Here is a 22,585-nt window from a genome sequence, read left to right as displayed (position 1 = left end):
GGCTACAATCACCATCAGCAGTGATTTTGGAGCCCCCAAAAATAAAGTCTGACACTGTTTCCACTGTTTCCCCAGCTATTTCCCATGAAGTGATGGGACCAGATGCCATGATCTTAGTTTTCTGAACGTTGAGCTTTAAGCCAACTTCTTTTTCACTCTCCTCTTTCACCTTCATCAAGAGGCTCTTTAGTTCTTCTTCACTTTCTGCCATAAGTCTGGTGTCATCTGCATATCTGAGGTTATTGATATTTCTCCTGGCAATCTTTCATTCCAGCTTGTGTTTCTTCCAGCCCAGCGTTTCTCATGATGTACTCTGCATATAAGTTAAATAAGCAGGGTGACAATATACAGCCTTGATGTACTACTTTTCCTATTTGGAACCAGTCTGTTGTTCCATGTCCAGTTCTAACTGTTGCTTCCTGACCTGCATACAGGTTTCTCAAGAGACAGGTCAGATGGTCTGGTATTCCCATCTCTTTCAGAATTTTCCACAGTTTATTATGATCCACACAGTCAAAGGCTTTGGCATAGTCAATAAAGCAGAAATAGATGCTTTTCTGGAAAGCATTATTAGACTTCTATAAATATTTTGCTCTAATGTGTCTTGGATCCCGTTCCTTTATCATCTGAAGCTCATTATTTGAATGTGGAGGGAGATGGGTTTTAGCAACTTTAAGAATGATCCCCATCTTTTGGCAACATGGATTTGAATCATAGTGTTTCTGTTTCACCCCAGTTTTGGAAGCATAGACCGCGCCATAGATTGTCCCTTTCTTTTTAGATGATGGAACGTGACCATCAAAGTGGAGATGAGCTGAACACTTAGGTAAGCAAACTTCACTTCATCTTGCTTTTCACATGAAAAAAAAGTTGTTTCATGTTAAAGGAGTTGGCATGAAAATTTTCCTAGCAAGACCCCTTGGGACAGTGGCTTCTTTTGTACCCTCTAGGGTCTCAAACAGCATGAAGCCCACCAGAGAGTAGGTGTGACAGCATTTTGAACAGCAGGGTGGTGTCGCTAAAGACACTAGAACCCCACCAGAAAGAAAGCGCCAATCGCCCCTCTCCTGGAAACACCAGAATTCACAAGGCCCATTCCAGGTGTGGTTGTGTTAGGCCCTGGAGCACATGGGTGAAATCACACAGAAACAAATGATTTTCAAAGAGCTGTGAGGGACCTTGAGAAACCTCCAAAAACCAGTGGGCTGATCCTGGTAGCACTAATGGCTACAGACCTAACACTTGACCCTGGGTTTCTAGGGGGTGGGGTGAGGTGGTCTTTGCACAAAATTAAAAGACGCTTGCTCCTTGGAAGAAAAGCTATGACCAACCTAGATAGCATATTAAAAAGCAGAGACATTACTTTGCCAACAAAGGTCTGTCGAGTCAAAACTATGGTTTTCCCAGTAGTCATGTACGGATGTGAGAGTTGGACTATAAACAAAGTTGAGCACTGAAGAATTGATGCTTTTGAACTGTGGTGTTGGAGAAGACTCTTGAGAGTTTCTTGGACTGCAAGGAGATCCAACCAGTCTATCCTAAAGGAGATCAGTCCTGAATATTCACTGGAAGGACTGATGCTGAAGCTGAAGCTCCAATACTTTGGCCACCTGATGCGAAGAACTGACTCATTGGAAAAGACCCTGATGTTGGGAAAGGTTGAAGGCTAGAGGAGAATGGGATGACAGAGAATGAGATGGTTGGATGGCATCACCGACGCAATGGACATGAGTTTGCGTAAACTCCAGGAGTTAGTGATGGAAAGCAAAGCCTGGCGTGCTGCAGTCTATAGCATCACAAAGAGTCAGACTCGACTGAGCGACTGAACTGAACTTTCTTTCAATAAAGTAAAGTTGACTAAGTTATCAGTCTAAAAGCTCAAACAACTGAGGTTTCTCAACCACACGATAACTATGATATCATGCAAATTTTATTTAAATGGTTCTCAGTCTCAACCCCAAATATGTTAAAATAATTCCAGTGTCCGCTTTTGGTGACTGGAAATGTAAATGTGAGAATACCACCCTGCCCTTCACAGGACTGAAATCCAGTTTTATAATAGTTTTCAGAGTGCCAGTGGTTAAAGTCATTATCTGCTCCCTTAAATAAGAATATTTAAGTGAAAGACAAAACAAGTTTACATTCAATTTAAAAGCTCGAGATAGCTCTTCGCTTTCAGAAGCCCTGCGATCTGCGCAGGTCTTTGGAGCTCTTGGGAGGGACTCGAGTAACTTCCAAGCAACTTGAAATGGACTCATTGGTGTTTGAGGATATGGCTGTGAATTTTACCCAGGAGGAGTGGGTTTTACTGGATTCCTCACAGAAGAAACTCTACAAAGACGTGATGTTGGAAAATATCAGGAATCTGGCATCAGTAGTGGCAAAACAACAAGATCATGACATTGAAGATTTGGAGAAAAACCATGGGAAAAAATTAAGGTGGGATCTTCCCAGACCAGGTATCAACCCCATGTCTCCAGCATTCGCAGGTGGATTCTTTACCACCGAGCCACCAGGGAAGCCCTCAATATCACTTTTTAATAGAAAGGTTGGAGATCTGTTGAAGAGTGTTCAGTATATTCAACTTGTAACAATTCACACAAGATAGAAAACCTCACAATTCCTGTAAGATGTAATAAATACAAAAATGTAAAAGAATAAAGAAAGTAAGAATGTTATTTTCATGATTTGCAGAAGTCCTATGAGAGGGAAGCTGCCTGAAAATAAGGACATTACTTCCTTTGAAGAAAATCTTACTTCAGCTCTTAAAATGAAGAAAAAGACTCATGATTTAAAAACATGGAAATGCAATCCATGTGGAAAAACCTTCATGAGTGTTTCATCCCTTACTAGACACATGAAATGTCATGTTGAAGACAAACCAAGAGAGTATCAAGGGTACCTTGAGAAGTTATAAGTGTAAAGAATGCGGGAAGACATTTGTTTCTACCAGTTCTTTCAGAACACATAAAAGGAGTCACACTGGAAAGAAACCCTATGAATGTTTACAATGTGGGAAAGTTTTTCCATATCAAAAATCTTTCCTACTACACAAAAGAACTCACACGGGGGAAAAACCCTATGAATGTAAAGAATGTGGGAAAGCCTTCATGTGGAAAATAACTTTTCTAAAACACATGGTAACACACACTGGAGATTTACCTTATAAATGTGAGAAATGTGAGAAAGCATTCATTTTTTTCAGTCATTATCAATATCATGAAAGGAGTCACAATGGAGAGAATCCCTATCAGTGTAAACACTGTGGAAAAACCTTTCAAACTCCTCGAAGTATTCAAATACATGAAAGAACTCACGGGGGAGAAAAATCCTATGAATGTAACCAGTGTGGTAAAACCTTCACTTATTTGTATTCCTTAAACGCACACGAAAGAGTTCACACAGAAGAGACGCCATATGTATCTAAAACATATTCTAAAGCATTGACTTTTGCCAGCTCTCTTCGAAAGCACGAGGCGATCCACACTCGAGAAAAACCCTACGAGTGTAAGGAGTGTGGGAAAGCCTACAGATTAAATGAAAGCCTCCAACAACATGTGATAATACACGCTGGAGATGGTCCTTATAAATGTAAGGAATGTGAAAGAACATTCAGTAATTCCAGTTCTCTTGAAATACATGAAAGGAGTCACACTGGAGAGGAACCCTATGAATGTTTACAACGTGGAGAAGTTTTTCCATCTCAAAATGGTTTCCAGCAACACAAAAGAACCCACACCAGGGAGAAACTTCATGAATGTAAAGAATGTGGGAAAGACTACTTACGGAAGATAACTTTTCGAAAACACATGGTAACACACACTGGAGGTTCACCTTTTAAATGTCAGAAATGTGAGAAAGCATTCATTATTTTCAGTGATCTTCGAAAGCATGAAAGGAGTCACGCTAGAGAGAAACTCTCTCAATGTAAACAATGTGGAAAAGCCTTTAAACGTCCTAAAAGTATTCAAATTCGTGAAAGAATTCACAGAGGAGCAAAACCCTATGAGTGTAACCAGTGTGGTAAAGCCTTCAAACATTTGACTTCCTTAAAGGAACATAAAAGACGTCACACAAGAGAGATGCCATATGTATGTAAAACATGTTCTAAAGTATTGATTTCTGCAAGCTCTCTTCAAAAGCATGAAAGAATCCACACTGGAGAAAAACCCTATGAGTGTAAGAAATGTGGGAAATCCTACGTATTTAACTATTACTTTCAGAAACACATGATAACACATACTGGAGATGGTCCTTATAAATGTAAAGAATGTGAGAAAGCATTCATTAATGCCAGTTCTCTTAAAATACATCAGAGAAGTCACATTGGAGAGAAACCATACCAATGTCATCAATGTGGTAAAAGTTATAGATATCAATCATATATAAATAAACATTTAAGAACCCATACTTTAGAGACATCCAGTGACTGAAAAATATTTAGGAAAACTGTCACGTCCTCTCATGTGCAAGTGTATGAAAATATTCACACTGGACAGAAATCCTGTCAAATGTGAACAATGTGGGAAAGGCATTTTGTTTCCATGTAAGAATAAGCACCTTCTGTCGGGAAGCCTTTGGGTATTTTTTGTTACTGCAATATAATCCCCCAATATGTTTTTTATTGTATTTTATTTTATATGATTAAAAGTGTGTGTGTTTTTGTGTGTGTGTGAAACAAAAAAAAATAATAATAAAAATAAAAGCTCGAGATAAAAATGAAAACCCCTCAGGCTTCCTTGGTGGCTCAGTCATAAAGACTCTGCCTGTGAATGCAGGAGACATGGGTTTGATCCCTGATCCGGGAACATCACACATGTTGTGGAGCGGCTAGGCCCTAGTGCCCAGGAATCACAGCTACTGAAGCCTAAATGTTCTAGAACCTGTGCTCCGCAACAAGAGAAGCCACTGCAATGAGAAGCACTGCGACTAGAGAGTGGCCCCTGCTCACCACAACTACAGAAAAGCCCGCACAGCAACAAAGACCCAGCACAGCCCAAAATAAATAAACAAAAAAATGAAGCTTTCAAAAAAATGAAAGCCCTAACCCCGACTCACAGGATTCAGTGATGCCGTGGGGTTCAAGTATCTGCTGCCTATGCAGGTGGACATGTTCGCTTTCCAAAACCTCAGCTTAACCCAGGAACTGATGAGAACTGTCCCCACTGAACGGCACGCTGTTTACTCACCAGCTTAGAAGTGCCCACTCTAAAGCAGTGCTGGTGAATCGTCCAGGAGGAAGCGTCAAATACGATCACCTTGCCCTCGTTCAGCGCGCACCATAATTTGGGGTGAGCATCCTCCACTTTTTCCGCTGGGTCAAGATGCCCTGGAGAGGAAAGCAACCAGACATGTTGAAAGGAAACCCTATGCTGCATCAGCATGGGATTTGTGATTCGTGCCAAGACTCAGGTCCTTCTCAGCACCAGGTGCCACCCTGGGTGCCCAGGCTCCAAAGGTGAGCACGGCCTGAACCGCCAAGCCCCTTGGAGCTTAGAGTCATAGACTGGCTGGCTCCAGCCTGAGAACCACACAGACAGAGCCCTCCCCCAGCAGGACGCCTGAGCGTTCACTTGGGGTCAGCACTTCAGGCAGAGAGAAGGGGGCTCAGGGACAGAGGAAGGGTCTGCAGCCGCAGGCGCGCCCCCCACGAGCACAGCCGGGCCCCCGCTATCCCCAGGGCCACCCGCACTTGGCACCGTCGGTCTTTCCCATCGTGGCCGCTCTGACACCGTGAAGATTTTGTTTTTTCACTTGTGGTTTGTTTGCATTTCCCTGGCGCTCACGAGGCTGATGGCATTAGTCAGGTGTCTGGATCTCCTCCATGGGGAAGTGTTTACGCCTCCTACCTGCTTCTGAATCGGGCTCTTACTCTCCTTGACTTGTAGCCGCTCTTTAAATACCACCGACTTCAAATACCCCGTGTTGAGTCTATCCTCTTACGAACATCCTTTCCAAGTCTGCGACCACCACTTTCACTCACTTTGAAGTTTCTTTTAAAAAAACTTAGCATGGTCAAATTCACCCATCTGTTCCTTTACGCTCGTAGTTTTTACATGCTCTGTGACTTGTTTCCTTATCCTAAGGTCATGACTGTCTTCTGAATTATCATCTCCAAGCTTCGTTTGCTCATATTTGCTTTTGCCTTTCACGTTCAGCTCTCCAACCTTGGAGCCGATGGCCATGTGCGATCTGAGGTGTGCGCGAGCTCCATCTTCTCCACGTGGACCCACTGCGTCCCAGCGCCTCCTACAATGGAGACAGTCTTTCTCCCACCCCTGCTCTGTAGCATCACCTCGGTCCTAATCCAGGAAGTGTGAATCTGCCAGTCTTTCTGGGGTGTTCATGCCTTGGTCTCCTGGCCCCATTGGGGTGATCTGCCCACTGAGATGCAGTCTGCAGTCCTCCAGAGCCTGAGATGCGCCAAAGCCAGGCTCAGTGCCTGGGGCCTGGCTCCCTGGTTCCCAGCGTTCTCGGAGGGGTTGCCCGGTGCTCCCCTGGTCCCTGACGGGGGGAATGGCCAGCACAGGAGGGGCCGTCATCCCATCCCAGTGACAACAGGCTCGACCCAACCAAAGATGTGAGTTCAGGGGCTTTATCCGCTGGACATGAGGACGGCAAGGCTGGATGGGGACTCAGCCACGCACAGCCCCTTGTGGCCTCCGGGTCCACAGAACAGCTGCACCTGGTCCCCAGAGTTCTGCCTCCAACGGAAGAAAACCACTTGGGCCCTGTCCACCCTCATCCTGCCACACCCTTCCGTTCAGTGCTGACCTTGAACACAAGTCTCAGTTCTCAGATTGTTCAAAAGACAGCAGCGACATAGACCACATGGCCCTACTGGACAGCACAGGGAGCTGTAATCAATGTCCTGTGATAAACCATAATGGAAAAGAATATGAAGAAGAATGTGTATATGTGCATTAACTGGATCACCTTGCCGTACAGCAGAAATGAACACGACGCTATAAGTCAACTAGATGTCAATAAAGCTACAAAACCAGCAGCGACACAGCAGGGGTCAGGCCTCACCTGGGGTGTAGAGCAGCACATCGATGGCTTGTGGGGAGGTCTCCTCCGCCGAGGGGTTGATCTTGTGTTTCAGGGTTTCCGAGGTCGTCTTCGGAACCACCATGGGCACTGAAACGCAGACACGTGGGGGTCAGTTCCCCAGACTCCAGGACATTCTCGCACACTCTCGGCTTCCCTTAGGATATTAGTCCTGGGGTAAAGCTGTGATTTGCGAAGATGAAGCTCCCTTTAAACTAGACATAAGTAAAGCAAGCATTTCCAGCCAGAGGGTGAGCGTCTGCCAAGGTCTCACACTGCCTGTCATCTAAATACAGCTGTCAAGCTAAATGATCTAACACTCAACTGTTAGGGATGGTCCAGCAGAGAGAAGACTTTGAATACTTCTCCATCAGTCTAACCCACGAGCAGCTTCTCACCCCGGCATGTGGCGTGGCTGCCGTGGGGGGTGTCCTGTGCACTGCAAAACCTTTAGCAGCATTCCTGGCCTCACCTGGTCAGTGCCAGTAACAACACCCGTCCCCTACCCCCACACACACACACGACAAATATCTCCAGTGCTTGCCAAGTGCCTCCCTCCAGGGACGGGGTGCAAACTTCAGAAAGTTTCATTTTTAGACCTTCCATCACAAATGGAGCACAAGCTATTCACTGAAGACTAGGATCACATATCACTGCCTCATTACGCTTCACACAAGGGCAAACGGTCCTTGATTGGAACAAGGGATCCGGGACACTGAGCGTGGGGGACCGCTCCTGCAGTATGGAATGAAGAGTGTCATGTGCTGGGTCCCTCCGTGGAGAGTGCGAACGCGGAGTCCAGAGTGAGAAGGCTTTTCTGCAAACTCTTGACAAAGATCAGGCTTGAGCGTGGAGTGGTCTCCACAGCTCAAGTGTAATGTGTATTTGATTTGGTTCCTAATTAAAGGGGAGAAAATACCCTGCCATCAACATCTGGCTCCAGGACTGTTGACAAGAGGTCCTCCAAGTCCCTCCAGCAACTGGAGCATCCTGGCTGCTCCTCAAGAGTGGGGTCCTGGGATGGGGGGTCCGGGGATACAGGAGAGGGGTTCCTGGGACCAGGAAGTACCAGTGATGTCACGGTTAGTGACAGAAACAGCAAAGAGCAAATCGCCCCGAGGAGAATGAACACATAACCATGGCTTGTTTCCCCTAATTCTGGGATGACGTTTTAAACAGAGTCTTCCTGGCTATCGACTCAAGAGGAATAAAAACACATCCAAACAAAAACTTGTATGGGAAATATTCACAGCCGCACTGTTTGCAACAGGCAGGAAGCAGGAAACCTCAGTCAACGGAGGGAAGGATAAACTATACTGTATCCACTCAACGGAGTACATTCAGCCACAAAAGGGATGAAGCAGTGACCCCCGCCACACGGATGAACCCTGGAGTGTGACACCACATGAAGGATGCCAGACACACAGGACACATACTGCTATGAGTTCATGTATAGGAAGTGCGCTCAGATTAGGCAAAAATGGGGCATATCCACAGCGACAGAAAGTAGGTTAGTAGGTTAGTGGTTGCTCAGCAGCTGAGGGGTGGCTGCTAAACGTATGGGGCTTCTTACTGGGGTGATGAAAGTGTTTCAAACCCACTCTGCTCATGGATGTAGAGCTCTGAATACACTCAAACCAGTAAGGTGTACACTGTGAAAGGGAATGGTGTGTGAATTATATCTCAATAAAACTATTACGGTTTTTAAAGTACAGACAAGCAAAACTAGTTGTCATCTGAAAAACATCCCTACAGGACTTCCCTGGTGGTACAGTGCATAGGAATGCAGGGGTCATGGGTTAAGTCCCTGGTCAGGACTACCCCACGTTCCCAGAGCAACTAAGCCTGGGAGCTACAACTACTGAACCTGCACACCGCAGCTGCTGAAGCCCGCACACCCTAAGGCCTGCTCTCCACAGCCAGAGATGCCACCACAATGAGAAGCCCACACACCGCACCAAAGAGTAGTCCCTGCCCGCCACAGCTAGAGAGAGCCCACACAGCAACAAAGACCCAGCACAGCCAAAAATAATTTTTCAAAAAATCCCTACAACTTGCTCATCTGTGTTTCATGAATCAACTTCAGGTTGTGGGTTTAATCGAGCACATGTGACTTCCAGCACATAGTAAGGTTGATAGAGTAAGTGGTCCTCGATAGTCTCTGCTGCTTTATGCAAAGCATAGGACAACTACTGGTTTTAGGAGAGCATTTAAAAGTGGACACAATACAGAAGTAGCTAAAAATGTTACATAAACCTATTCTTATCTTCTTGCTATTTCCTGGACTTGAAAAATCTTCTGAAAATAAAAAACTGAGCTAACCACTGACCTCTATGGCTTCCAGAATGTGAGAGCCAGATCTAAACCTACAGGCAGGAGACCAGAGAATTCTGAGGGGTGGAGAACTGACCGAATCAAGGGAAAAAAGTGAGATGGCTGTTGGGGGTCTCCCCACGCCCGAGCAATGAGGTCCAACAGTCAAGGGCAACCACTCACAAAGGTCCCTGCGGCTCTGCAGTGGACGTGTGTCTGACTGCAGAGCTCATGAGACTGCGATGGCGATTCCATGAGCCACTCAACAGAAACCCTGTTGCTGTGTTATTGGTAATTCAGATTCAGGACCAACACCGTACGGGGCAAAGTGGACTGTGCCTCAGACACGGAAACGGTGAGGTGCCTCAGCGTGTCCTGAGGAGCAGAGAGCTCCAGGGGATTGCTAAGTGAGAAAAGGAAGGACGCAGAGGGAGGTGTGATGTTCAAAAGGGAAAAATGCCGAAGAAAGAAGTTCAAGACATTTGGGGTTGGTTCACTGATTAAGACAAAAGGCAACCAGATAAAAACCTTACTTTCACTCTTCATCCTATCAAAGTAGGACAACTTGGAGGCTGCGTAGATGGCTCCCGGTGACTGCAGCGTGCCAACGACTGCATCCATCAAGAGAATGTGGGTCAGTGCCTGCTGTACATACTGGGGGTCCTGTGGGAGGCACGGTCATCTCAGCACAGCGTCTCTGAAATCACGTCCCGCTAAGACTCTGTCCCGTTACACACAGCAATACTTTTAAAAATGTGTGGTTTTCAAAGCCACCTGCAGAGTTGAAATTTGGATTTGATGTCATGTACTTACGTTCTCTTAGTTGAGACCAATACTGGATGTCTCCACCCCTTCCCCAAAATAGTTGGAATAATCCTCCCACTCACTAGCCTATGAAATTATCCAGCCCATAAAAGCTAACAACCAAAGAACAGATGCTTTTGAACTGTGGTGTTGGAGAAGGCTCTTCAGAGTTCCTTGGACTGCAAGAAGATCCAACCAGTCCATCCTAAAGGAAATCAGTCCTGAATATTCATTGGAAGGACTGATGCTAAAGCTGAAGCTCCAATACTTTGGCCACCTAATGTGAAGAGCCGGCTCACTGGAAAAGACCCTGATGTTGGGAAAGACTGAAGGTGGGAGGAGAAGGGGGTAACAGAGGATGAGATGATTGGATGGCATTGTCGACTCAATGCACATGAGTTTGAGCAAACTCCAGGAGACGGTGATGGACAGGGAAGCTTGGCTTGCTGCAGTCCATGGGGTTGCAAAGAGTCAGACACAACTTAGCAACTGAACAACAACAACAACTGACTACCAACAAAGCTAGCAGAGGTGATGGAATTCCAGTTGAGCTATTTCAAATCCTAAAAGATGATGCTGTGAAAGTGCTGCACTCAATATGCCAGCAAATTTGGAAAACTCAGCAGTGGCCACAGGACTGGAAAAGGTCAGTTTTCATTTCAATCCCAAAAAAAGGCAATGCCAAAGAATGCTCAAACTACCACACAATTGCACTCATCTCACATACTAGCAAAGTAATGCTCAAAATTCTCCAAGCCAGGCTTCAACAGTACGTGAACTGTGAACTTCCATATGTTCAAGCTGGTTTTAGAAAAGACAGAGGAAGCAGAGATCAAATTGCCAACATCTGCTGGATCATCGAAAAAGCAAGAGAGTTCCAGAAAACATCTACTTCTGCTTTATTGACTATGCCAAAGCCTTTGACTGTATGGATCACAACAAACTCTGGAAAATTCTTAGAGAGATGGGAATACAGACCACCTGACCTACCTCCTCAGAAATCTGTATGCAGGTCAAGAAGCAATAGTTAGAACTGGACATGAAACAACAGACTGGTTCCACATTGGGAAAGGAGTACATCAAGGCTGTATATTGTCACCCTGCTTATTTAAGTTATATGAAGAGTACATCATGAGAAATGCTGGACTGGAGGAAGCACAAGCTGGAATCAAGATTGCCGGGAGAAATATCAATAACCTCAGATATGCAGATGACACCACCCTTATGGCAGAAAGTGAAGAAGAACTAAAGAGCCTCTGGATGAAAGTAAAAGAGGAGAGTGAAAAAGTTGGCTTAAAGCTCAACGTTCAGAAAACTAAGATCATGGCATCTGGTCCCATCACTTCATGGCAAATAGATGGGGAAATAGTGGAGACACTGACGGACTATTTTTTTGAGCTTCAGAATCACTGCAGATGATGACTGCAGCCCTGAAATTGAGTGACGCTTGCTCCTTGGAAGAAAAGTTATGACCAACCTAGACAGCGTATTAAAAAGCAGAGACACTGCTTTGCCAACAAAGGTCTGTCTAGTCAAAGCTGTCGTTTTTCCAGTAGTCATGCATGGATGTGAGAGTTGGACTATAAAGAAAGCTGAGCGCCGAAGAATTGATGCTTTTGAACTGTGGTGTTGGAGAAGACTCTTGAGGGTCCCTTGGACAACAAGGAGATCCAACCAGTCCATCCTAAAGCAAATCAGTCCTGAATATTCACTGGAAGGACTGATGCTGAGCTGAAACTCCAATACTTTGGCCACCTCATGCGAAGAGTTGACTCATAGGAAAAGACCCTGTTGCTGGGAAAGATTGAAGGCAGGAGAAGGGGACGACGGAGGATGAGATGGTTAGATGGCATCACCGACTCAATGGACATGAGTTTGGGTGGACTTCAGGAGTTGGTGATGGACAGGGAGGCCTGGCGTGCTGTGGTTCATGGGGTCGCAAAGAGTCAGACACGACTGAGCGACTGAACTGAACTGAATTGAACTGATACCAGGTGTCACTAAACTCCTATAAAGGGCCAGGTGGTAAACACTTTAGGGTCTGTAGGCCATACAGTGTCTGTCACAATGAGCAGTTCTAGCGTGTATGGCAAAGGCAGCTGCGGTCCCTGTAAAGGGTGGGCGGGATGCGAGCCTGTACACCTGTTGTTAGGCACCAGCCGGCCGACCGGCCTTAATGTGCTTTGTTGTTGTTTAGGCGCAAAGTCATGTCTGACTCTTTGTGACCCCATGGACTAGAGCCTGCCAGGCTCCTCTGTCCATGGGATTTTCCAGGCAAGAATACTGCAGTGGGTTACCATTTCCTTCTCCAAGGGATCTTCCTGGCCCAGGGATCGAACCTACATCTCCTGCATTGGCAGGCAGAGTTTTTACCATGGAGCCACCTGCTGCTGCTAAGTCACTTCAGTCATGGCCGACTCTGTGCAACCCCATAGATGGAAGCCCACCAGGCTCCCCCGTCCCTGGGATTCTCCAGGCAAGAACCTGGGTTGTGCTAAATAACCAAGTGGCCGTAAAATCAGAGGCCAAAAGTCAGAAAACATTGGAATCTTAGGACCTAGTCCTCCCTTTCTCATTTTAAACAGAAACCTCCTTCCATTTCCTTGACCTTATGCTCCTCCAGGGACAGAACGTCCATCACAGAGGGCAGCTCTTCCACCACTGGACGTACGTTCTTCCTGAAGTTTGCACTGGGTGGCTGCCACCCCCACCTGCGTCTCCCCAATGACCAGTGAGCTGCAGCTCTCGAGAACCTTACAAACTGCTCCCCATATGAGTTCCCAGTTTGGACCCTTTGCCCACTCTGTTGTGGGTTTCCTGTCTCCTCTTGCCATCCAGACACGACAAACATCACCCCGGTGTGTCCTTGTGTGTTACCTCTGTCCAAGGTACCCTTCATGACTAGGAAGTCTTAACTTGCTGTAGTTAAAGCCATCAGTCTGGCCCAAAGTAAGTGAAGCTACAGAATTCCCTAGGATTTTAAACATAGCCCTATGGAAGGAACCTAACACACCCCCGACTAGAACCCTAACCCCCTGAAGGGAAAGAGCTGAGAGCTGAGCTCACATCTGCCAGAGTCCAGCCCCGATGCTCCCCTCCCTGGGCTTCACGTGGAGCAGAGGAGGCAGAATCAGAGGCCAAGCCCAGGTCCACGCATACCGCCCTGCAGGCTGGCCGCTGTGTTTGCCCCCAAGGCCTCCCCCCGCACCCCAGGGCCTTGCAGCGAGTCACGTGGAGCACAGCATCCTCAGTGCCCTCTGACGAGACACTGCGCCCAGGCCCAGGCCCAAGCCATCCAGGCTTTGGGCTGAGCATCACTGAGAGCCCTGGGCCCCAGGTGAGGACAGGAAGGTGGCCGGGCCCAGACCTTGTGGTCGTCGGCCAGCTTCCTCCCGGCCCACATCTCCTTCACCATGAGGTACCAGAGGTCACACTCCGTTTTCAGGTTGGCTTCAAAGACTTCTTTCTTGGACACCGTTTTGATTTTTAAAGTGGGAATTCTCAGGAGCAGAAAGCTGGCCATGGTGCTTCTGACATCCTGCAAAGGCACAACGAGAGGTGGGTGAGTGAGACGACGGCCTGGGCAGGGCCCCGGGGTGAACAGGAGCTGCATGTGGGGGCGGGCCCCTGGCTGGTGGCCCCAGGCCTGTCCTCACCTCTACGTTCCTGAAGGTGGAGATCTCCACGTAGCCCGGCCGCCCCTCCGTGAGGAGGAACAGGCGCTTCTGGGTCATGGCGATCTTGCCCACCCCGCGATTCGTCTTCACGGAGCGCGACAGCTTGTACACACACTCGTTTTTGTCCAGCTGCTCCATCACCGACAAAGGCAGGCTGACCTCCTGCGCCTCTGCTTCCGCCTCCTTCCAGCAGTTGTAGAAATCTTTGAACGTTTCTGGGTCAATCTGTTTCTGGTGCCCTTAGTTTTATAAAGAAAAACAGAGGTTCTTAAAGCCACAGAAACCAGGACGCTGCGCATTAACCACAGGAGGCAGCAGGTGGCACCAGCACCTAAGTCTACCTGCTCGGGAACCACCTGGGAAAGAATCCCCTTCTCACCCAGTTTCCCCAGGTGTGCAGGGGGGCACTTGATCTGAGCTGAGTCCATCTGTCCTCTCCAGCCCCTACCTAAGCAGGCAGTCACAGTGCCTCTCGGGGCACCAGGTGGGGACCCTGGGACAAGGACCAAGTCCTGTGCCACCTCTGGAACCGGTGGGCAGCCATCCTGGAGTCAGTCCAAGGGTGTAGCTAACACTAACAGATCCTTGGACACTCCCACAGCGCTGGATCAAGCCTTGCCTGAAGCCAAACGTGAACAAATACATCGTTATTTGTAAGCATGATGATCTTAATTGATTCAGTAACCTTCCCAAATGTTCAATATTCAGGGGCTCTAGAGCTGGAGCGAGACCCAAATCCAAAGTCCAGCTTCACTGCTGTTCAGCAGTGTGACTACAGGCAAGATACGGAGCGAACCTGCTTCGCTATCTGTAACACGGAGCTGGGACCACCCCCAACTCCCACTCAGCTGGAGTTGACACTTCCCCATGTCTGGCTCCTATGGCTCCATTCTGCATCATGGATCTGTCTGCCCTCTGTCCTCAGCAGGCCACTCACACCCTGCACAGGAAGTGCCCCCCGGAGGCCTGCTTCACTTCACACCCAGGGGGAGGCTCCCCGTGTTCATGAGGCCAACTCCTCCAAGGTCAGGCCCTTCTCCAGTCAAGCTCTAGCCTCCCAACACAGTGGCAACATGTAGTAATGTGCCTCTGTACACGCTGGTCTACAGTACTCAGACCAGAAAACTCCTACCCATCCTTCAAAACCCAGATAGAGGGCCCATGGGCAGCCTTCCTGGACAAGGCAGTCATCCTGGCTGGAAACCCCCTGAGCTGGCATGCTCTTCCCTCGTGGCGTCTAATAACACTTCCTGTGCTCCACCCTCCACACAGGCCCAACCGCTGTGGGACCCTCAGTCACAGGGAGACTGAGGCCTGGAAGGAAAAGCCCTGCCAGCTGGTGGGCAGGCACCAGGCAGATGGCCCCACCAACGCTGTGCCACTCTGTGTGGTCTTGGGTCTGTATTACCTGCTGGACGCCTGCTCCAAACGCAGGAACCTTCCCATCCCAGCCGTGGGTCCCATGTGGGAGGGAGGTCTCATCTCACCGTGAGCAGGTCCCCCAGGACCAACATCACCAAGTTTCCCCAGACCTTCTGCCTCCCTCGGCTAGCTGCTGGGTCCGTCAGCAGGTAAAGCCCCCACCATGAGGCTTTCTGGAAGGCAAAGGTGGCTCAGACGGTAAAGAATCCGCCTGCAATGTAGGAGACCCAGGTTCGATCCCTGGGTCAAGAAGACCCCCTGGAGGAGGGCATGGCAACCCACTCCAGCATTCTAGCCTGGAGAATCCCATGGACAGAGGAGCCTGGCAGGCTACAGTCCACGGGGTCACAGAGCGTCAGACACGACTCAGCGACTCACACACACACACAAGGCTCTCCGTGGCTGGGCCAACCTGCCGTCCAGGGCGCCCCCAGCCGTAGACGTCCTCCTACCTACAGTTAGCGCCTCAAACAGCCGATGTATGACGCCAGCGTCCTTCACGATGCCTGACTCCTGCACCCTCTTCACAAAGTCATCCAGCTGCATGTGCTTCTTGGGCAGCTCGAAGTTCTTGACACGGTCGTCAGTCTTGGGGGCATCCGCAGGCCTGTCCATGACCTCGCTGATGAGCCGGCGCAGCTCGGGCGTGCGCTCAGCCTGCATGCGCTCGGGCGCCGACAGGGACTCCACGGTCATCTGGACGAGGTCGGCGGGGAAGACGCGCACATCGGTCTTGTACAGGCTCTGGAAGTCCAGCAGGGCGCCCAGCAGCTGGCCCTGCATCAGCTGCACCAGCCCCCGCAGGTAGAAATACCTGGCCAGCAGCACCGAGTTCTCGGGGGCCAGCGAGCCCATGGCCTTGCTCAGCTGAGCCACACAGTCCGTGTAGAATGCCTGCACGCACTGGGCCACCAGCGGGAAGTGGATTTCCGGGATCTTGAAGGTGTGTGTCAACTTGGGAGGCACGTCCAGAACTGGGGGTGAAGGGGAAGTGAGTGGTAAGCACAGACCTTAGAGGCAGATGTGCGTTCCCGCCCCAGCAGTCTGCTGTTTCTGGGCCCTGGGTATAGCATGGAGCAGGAACCGTGTCCAGGAAGCCCCATGTACCCTGCGCTGAAGGGGGCCCCCAGCGGCCTCCCGTGGCACCCTGAGAGTACAGCATTATTTTATTTGCTAAAACTGCTGATGGCTAAATTGAAACATGTGATGCTGAGTCTTCACTGGAGGATTAAGCTAATAACCTAGGCTGAGATGTACCTGCCAGGCAGGCAAGCCCTGTTAAATAGCCGTTTCTTTTACTTTAGCAGCAGCTCTGTGCATGGGTATTGTTGCAACACTCATCTCACAGGTGTGGGGGCTGAGTCTTCCACTGGTCCCCAGCACACAGCTGCTGCATGTCACACCTAACCAGCTGTGTGTCACACCACTGTCTTCCACAACGTAACCCCCGTGGCTCCCAGGTAGTGCCAGTGGACAAGGCCAGGCCGCAGGAGGTAGCTCACCCCAAGGAGGTGGGGCCTCAGAACAAAGCCTGGAGGATGGCGGAGGAGCCTGGGGGAGGGTCAGAGGGCAGAGGCAATGGAACACCTTCCTATAGCAAGCAGGCCCAGTGCAGAGTGCAGAGCCCCACAATGCTCTACGTGAGAGGGCATGCAGGCCCAGAGAGGCGGAGCAACCTGCCCAGGGTCACACAGCCCACAGGCAGCTGCGCAGGGGACTCAGACCCACCAGGGGCCTCCAGAAGGGGTTGAACACGCAGCCTCTCATGGCCTCAAGGACATGCTCCTCCCTCAGCCTCCGGCTCTCGGGCCAATGCACCAGGAGGCGCCTGGCTGGTACCTGGTGCCTCCGCCCACAGTCCAGGTCTCCCCACCGCTTCTCCGTCCACTGAGGATGGGTGGAGACCCCTCCCTGGGGCTGCGAGGAGAAGCCCCAAGCACCCTCAAGTGGCATCACACGTGACCAGCTTCGCTGCAGCTCACATGGGAAGGACGTGTGGGCTCACACACGTCCAAACGGGCTTTACAGCAACTCACCAGCAAGGAGACCCCAAGCGGACGCTCTGCACGTGGGTGGAGATGCAGCCGCTGCCTCCCACGGCATGGCCCTCCCCCAGCATCCACCTCCCAAGACCACAGCACTGCTCCCCACCCCCATAGCCCTGCCTGTCACCACCCCTGACCTGGTCTCCTCTGTGTCACGACACTGAACACCTCAACTATCCCCCCACTAGTGTTACGCATTTCTATCGTCTGCCTTATCCCAGGATCATCAGCTCCATGGGGGCGGGGGCACTGGCTTCCTGTGTACCTCGACACCTAGGAAGGGCCCGACAATCACTGGAGGCTTAATAGTTGCTGCACCTCATTAGACAGTGATGCACATAAACATGATTCTCCTAGGTACATACGCATATACACGCATATACCCACACATGTATGAAAGACATGAAAATCGTGAATAGCTGTGGTCTTCGGCAGTTGGGAACCGGGTGATGGAAAATACAGACAAGAAATCATTTTCTATAATGAACACAGTTTGCAAAATAAATATTCTAAAAATATTTCAAATAATCAAACTAACAGAACCAACCACCCTCCCCCACAAAAAAAAGCCCATTCCCTTCTCCTGGAATGAGCTCTGACTTCTGTCAGCAACTGGTGGAATTAGAATCACGTGACTGGGAAAAGCCACGGAAGGGGCGTGGCTGGCCCACCTGTGCAGCTGCTCCCACACTCCGTGGGCTGTATCTTCCGAAGCGATGCGTTCCGGGGCGGCAGCTCGGGCACCGTGATGTCCTGCAGGTTGGGCATGCTGACCACCATGCGCCGGTGGGCCGCGTGCGGGGCCAAGGACTTCCGGCTGGCCATCTTCTCGATTGTGGGTCTCCTCGGACTCAGGAGCATCCCGTTCATCCTGGGTGGAAAATCTCAACATCTTACATGTACGATAACAATCAAAGAACAGGCTCAACTGGGCATTTTCCCAAGTGTGGTGACCAGTGTCCAGTGTTCCCGGGCCGAGGGAGAAATGGCGAGAGCTTGCCTGGCTGAGTGCAGGCCACACCCCCCAGGAGAGGTCTCGACACACAGGATAAACGAGGGCATTGTTGACAGTGATGCATGTTTGAGGAGTTCAGGAAAAGCAATACAGAGGAGGCAGGAAACAGCGAAGATGTAGGGAGGGCAAGAGAAGGAAGACGGGGAGAGAGCAGCATGAACGCAGAGCCAGAGCTGCACTGCGGGCACGTTCAGTGTTCCCCCAGCCCCCAGGAAACAGAGCTGCACGGGAGGAACCAGGCCTGCTAGCCAGCTCGTGCACGTCTAAATGTGAGGCTCCTCCGATTTGATTTATCGTTCATCCGTCCAGAGATAACTGCTGCTTGAGCGTCCGGACCCCCAGAGAGCGGCGCATCCTTCAGAATATAACATGCACACCTGTCCTCCTCAGACTGCGTGTGGAGGTCCATCTGGGCAAAGGCGTCCATCCTTCTGCTGAGCCGGGCCTTGAGGAAGGCGTGAAACATGTAGGTATCCAGGACCTGCAAGAGACGCCGAGGGGTGGTCACTGCGCCTGCTCCACTGTCCTGACCCTCCAGGGCCCCTGCAGCCACTGCAAGAGTGGCCCTTTCCTGACCCACCGAGGCCTCTCACCAGCACCTCTAGACCCAAGTTCCCAACACAGGCAGCTTTCTTAGTTCATTAAAATCTAAAGTAAGATCCTCCTCAATCCCTCACCAGCCAATCTCAAAGAATCAGACACTCTTTGCGTTTGAAAAATCACAAAAAATTCGAAAGTCCAAACCACCCTGCCCCCCAGGACAGCAGCAGCAGAGTCATGGATTCTGGGATCTCCTGGAGAGATCCCAGGAGAGCCTCCCCCACACGCCCACCTCACAGCCAGCCTGCCCATCCACAGACTCACACAGAACAACCTCCAACTCAGCTCCCAGGGAGAGCAGATGTGGCCCAGCCAAGGGAAGGAGGCAGTGATGGGAAAGGCATGGAATTGTGCGGGCTGACAGGAAGCGTCCAGATCCAGGTTGAGGAAGGGGCTACTAGGCACAGGCCTTGTCACAACTCAGCACACTCTACACTTAAGATGGGTGCACTGAGTTACATGTATATCACTCTAAAAAGCCAATTAAGGAAATAAGAGCTGGGCAAAGGATCAGCAGGACCCACCTCAAACAAACTTCTAGAAAAGCTAAAACACAGAATAAAGTATTAACAGATGCTGGAAACCCTGGGTGTGAAAAGTATTTTAAGCACAGAAGAGTGCAAAGGATGGAATATACACATGCACACAAACCCCACACGCCTCTCACCTGCTTATAAAAGTGCTGGTCCCCTAGAGCTCTTGTTTTGAGAAACTCTTCACTATTGAACACTCTGTGTTCATAATTCAAGTGATTCTTCACTTCCCTGATGAAGAAAGACAGTCTAAGTGTTGAAATGTTTTTAAACACATGAAAAGCATACTGCTGTTAGCAGAAAAATAATGGCAAGGAGTAGACACTTTGAAAAGCCCTGTCTGCACAAGGATTATTCTGAGCCTCAAGGGTTTGGGTATAACCTGTGGTCAGGCTGTCCTGTCACTTCAATACAGCTTTCCTCCAACTGGAATGAAGCTCTAGGGGATGGGCCGGGGGGAAGGGGCTCTGTCTTGAGCCCCTTAGCTCCTTATTCAAATGAAGATGCGATCGTCCATAATTGTTCACACTAATAAGACTGAGTTCAGGGTGGTGACACAGGAAGGGCAGACAGACCTTAGGTATTAGCCCAGCTTGGCTGCCAGCTGGACCCCTACCAGCCACCTCCAAATGTGCATTCCATGGGGACTTGGCCACACGATGCCCCAGATCTCACGTGATAGCTGCCAACAGAATCAATAACCATACAGGACATATTCAGGTGTAGCATGTTCAATGTTTTCCTTCTCCTGTGAGGAGGGACATGACTTCATCTAGGGGAAATCAACTTTTAGAATCATGCTGTCCACTTTTTAATGAACTAAACTCATCGAGCTTGCATGCTCACGCTCAACTGTGTCCAACTCTTTGTGACCCCATGAACTGAAGCCCACCAGGCTCCTGTGTCCATGGGGATGCTCCAGGCAAGAAAACTGGAGTAGGTTGCCATTTCCTACCCCAGGGGATCTTCCTGACCCAGGGATTGAACTCTTATGTGTCTCTTATGTCTCCTGCATTGGCAGGCAGGTTCTTTACCACTAGCGCCACCTGGGAAATATCATTCATAAAAGATTCCATATTAAAAGAACAAAAGGAAAACATTTCTACGACCACACAAATTATAGTGCCTTAAGCAGAGAGCTAATGCAACCCATCTATAATGTAACATCCTATTTTTTCCTAATAGATAATTTGCGTTATGTAAGGAAAGATGGCTAAAAAGTACAACCATTAAAATGTTGAATCACACAGTGTCGTTAAGTCGGCCAGCTCTGGTCTAAACCCTTCCCAGGCTGGGTCCGTCCAGATCAGAAGAGGACCTGGTGTTGTCACCTTCCCTGCCACACATGACCTGAGGGTGGGAGGAGAAGCAAGGGGGTGAGGGAGGGGAGAGAGAGGCTGCAAGACAAAGCAGAGAAGAGAGAGCTGGAAGGAAAAAAAGGCTTGAAGGCTTTCCTACCGATAACTTCGCCACAAAGCTAACATGAATGTCGGCATGGATCTATCAGACATTCCTTAAAGGACTGCACATTTAGGCCAGAACAACCACTGGACCCTGCACTACATCCCGGTGTTGCAAACACACTGTGCTGTCCACTCGACCGACTGGGCTCAAGAGCTGGCTCCCAGCGACACACAACAGACTCCGATGCTGAAGGTGACGGCGATGGGGAGAAAGAAGAAAAGCTTCTAACGGGGGCCAGTCCTGGGTGCTAACCAGCCTGGGCTCTCCTTCGGATGGGCTGCAATCCCGAAACAATCCATCTGTCCCTCAACCCAGGGCTGACCGCCCAAAGTGGTCCTTTGCAGGAGAGAGGAGGGGGTGGGAAGCCCGGGCAGGCTGACACACTCCCAGGGATCCTCCTGGGTGCAGGGGCCTCTCCCACGTCAGTCCTGGATTTCAGTCCCTGAGCTCTGGGGCCGTGGCCAGTGTGGAACTGGGAGCGGGCTGGGGCCCGGGTGACGACCCTGGAGGGGCTTTAAATACCTGAAGATGCTGACGAGCAGCTGCAGGGTCATCTGCTGGATCTGGCAGTTGAGCTGCTGCTGCCAGGCCCGCCTGGAGGCCCGGCCCTCGTTCACATCCGTGCTGGTGCAGAGGTGAGCCAGGTCCAGCTCATGGTGCAGCTGAAGGCTCTGGACCCTGGAGAGGAACAGAGGAACAGTGACCACTGCTCACAGGCAGGAGAGAGAATCCTCCAGGGAGAGCTAAACTGACCTTCTTAGGTAATGCTCAGAACACCTATCAATACTGGGGTAGGGGATGGAGAGGGGGTGTCGTTAAAAACACATACCGGTTTTTAACGGAGTCTATTTAATGGGAGTCTATTCATGTCCCAACACAAACAGCTCACTAGTGTGGAACCCACAAAGGCCTTGTCTTTGGACCACCCGCATTTTTATCCAAGCTGAGTCGTCCCATCCCCCTTTGCAACACCCCCTCTTCCACAACGGCCAAAGGGTTTCCAGCGGGCCTGGGAGGGAAGGCCCTGTCTGGGCAGGTGTGGGCGCTTGAGGCATGGCCACTCATTGGGGTGTTCTCAGGGACAGGGGCTCCCAGAAGTCTTCATCACACAGGACCCCTGCCTCCCCAGCACCACCCACGGCTGTACTTTTAGATGTGACTTCAGACACCAAGGAGAGAGCCAGAGGCTTTAAGCATGCAAATAAACCCACGTGACACGTCTAGAGATCCGGCGGGGCAGGGGGACAGGGCAAACACACAGTCTGCTCAAGGCGAGGAAGACAGCATGGCACAGGGCTGCCAGGCGCAGGGGCGTCTTCCCACCAAATACGGTGTGTGGGCGCTCATGCACCCCGGTCCCCGAGAGGAGGCCCACAGCCATGGCTCGGATCACGGTCCCCGGGCCCTTCACAGACATGCCCCCAGCCTCTACAGGTGAGTTCATGTTTATAAACAGCCCCTCGTGGTGAGCCTGAGACGCCACACCCCACCTCTGGGGGTCTGACCAAGCAAGAACCCTGGGAATGTTCTAGAATTCTCACAAGAACATGTGAGCATCTTATTGGATATGCTCCACCCAAGCAAACACTTGAGAAGCTTTGCCAAACAGTGGCCAAGATCAGTACTCAAAAATCGGGGAATGCAGACTTTGCTTATCAGAAA

The 22,585-nt window shown here is 50.0% G+C and overlaps 3 protein-coding genes across 4 annotated transcripts in view; 2 read left to right on the top strand and 1 right to left on the bottom strand.

Annotated features, from left to right (window-relative positions):
• The window catches only part of SLC45A4 (solute carrier family 45 member 4), a 90,099-nt gene extending 83,212 nt beyond the window's left edge, over positions 1-6,887 (top strand). The window contains exons 8-9 of the mRNA XM_081504191.1: positions 782-826; positions 6,159-6,887. Coding sequence (XP_081360317.1) covers positions 782-826 — 45 coding nt within the window. The 3' untranslated portion in view covers positions 6,159-6,887. The remainder of the gene's footprint in view (positions 1-781; positions 827-6,158) is intronic.
• DENND3 (DENN domain containing 3) overlaps positions 1-22,585 on the bottom strand; it is a 54,715-nt gene that overhangs the window by 10,161 nt on the left and 21,969 nt on the right. For both annotated transcript variants that reach the window (XM_081504182.1, XM_081504183.1), the window contains exons 9-18: positions 21,446-21,601; positions 19,594-19,690; positions 18,704-18,807; positions 17,983-18,182; positions 15,719-16,240; positions 13,824-14,083; positions 13,535-13,705; positions 9,897-10,026; positions 7,033-7,140; positions 5,190-5,329 (exon numbers count right to left, since the gene is read on the bottom strand). In XM_081504182.1, coding sequence (XP_081360308.1) covers positions 5,190-5,329; positions 7,033-7,140; positions 9,897-10,026; positions 13,535-13,705; positions 13,824-14,083; positions 15,719-16,240; positions 17,983-18,182; positions 18,704-18,807; positions 19,594-19,690; positions 21,446-21,601 — 1,888 coding nt within the window. The remainder of the gene's footprint in view (positions 1-5,189; positions 5,330-7,032; positions 7,141-9,896; positions 10,027-13,534; positions 13,706-13,823; positions 14,084-15,718; positions 16,241-17,982; positions 18,183-18,703; positions 18,808-19,593; positions 19,691-21,445; positions 21,602-22,585) is intronic.
• LOC145509315 (uncharacterized) lies at positions 2,868-5,012 on the top strand. The gene has a single exon (XM_081497903.1). It carries the CDS (start codon positions 2,868-2,870, stop codon positions 4,431-4,433), a length of 1,566 nt encoding a protein of 521 aa, XP_081354029.1. The 3' UTR covers positions 4,434-5,012.

Source organism: Giraffa tippelskirchi, chromosome 6 (assembly GCF_054371585.1).
Source record: "Giraffa tippelskirchi isolate mGirTip1 chromosome 6, T2T-mGirTip1v1.2.pri, whole genome shotgun sequence".
Lineage (NCBI taxonomy): Eukaryota > Metazoa > Chordata > Mammalia > Artiodactyla > Giraffidae > Giraffa > Giraffa tippelskirchi.
The sequence above is the reverse complement of the archived record's forward strand: the minus strand, read 5'-3'. Positions and strand labels throughout refer to the sequence as shown.

Bases quoted from the DNA above. Each gene is read 5' to 3' on its own strand.
- LOC145509315 (XM_081497903.1), top strand. From the start codon at position 2,868: ATGTTGAAGACAAACCAAGAGAGTATCAAGGGTACCTTGAGAAGTTAT.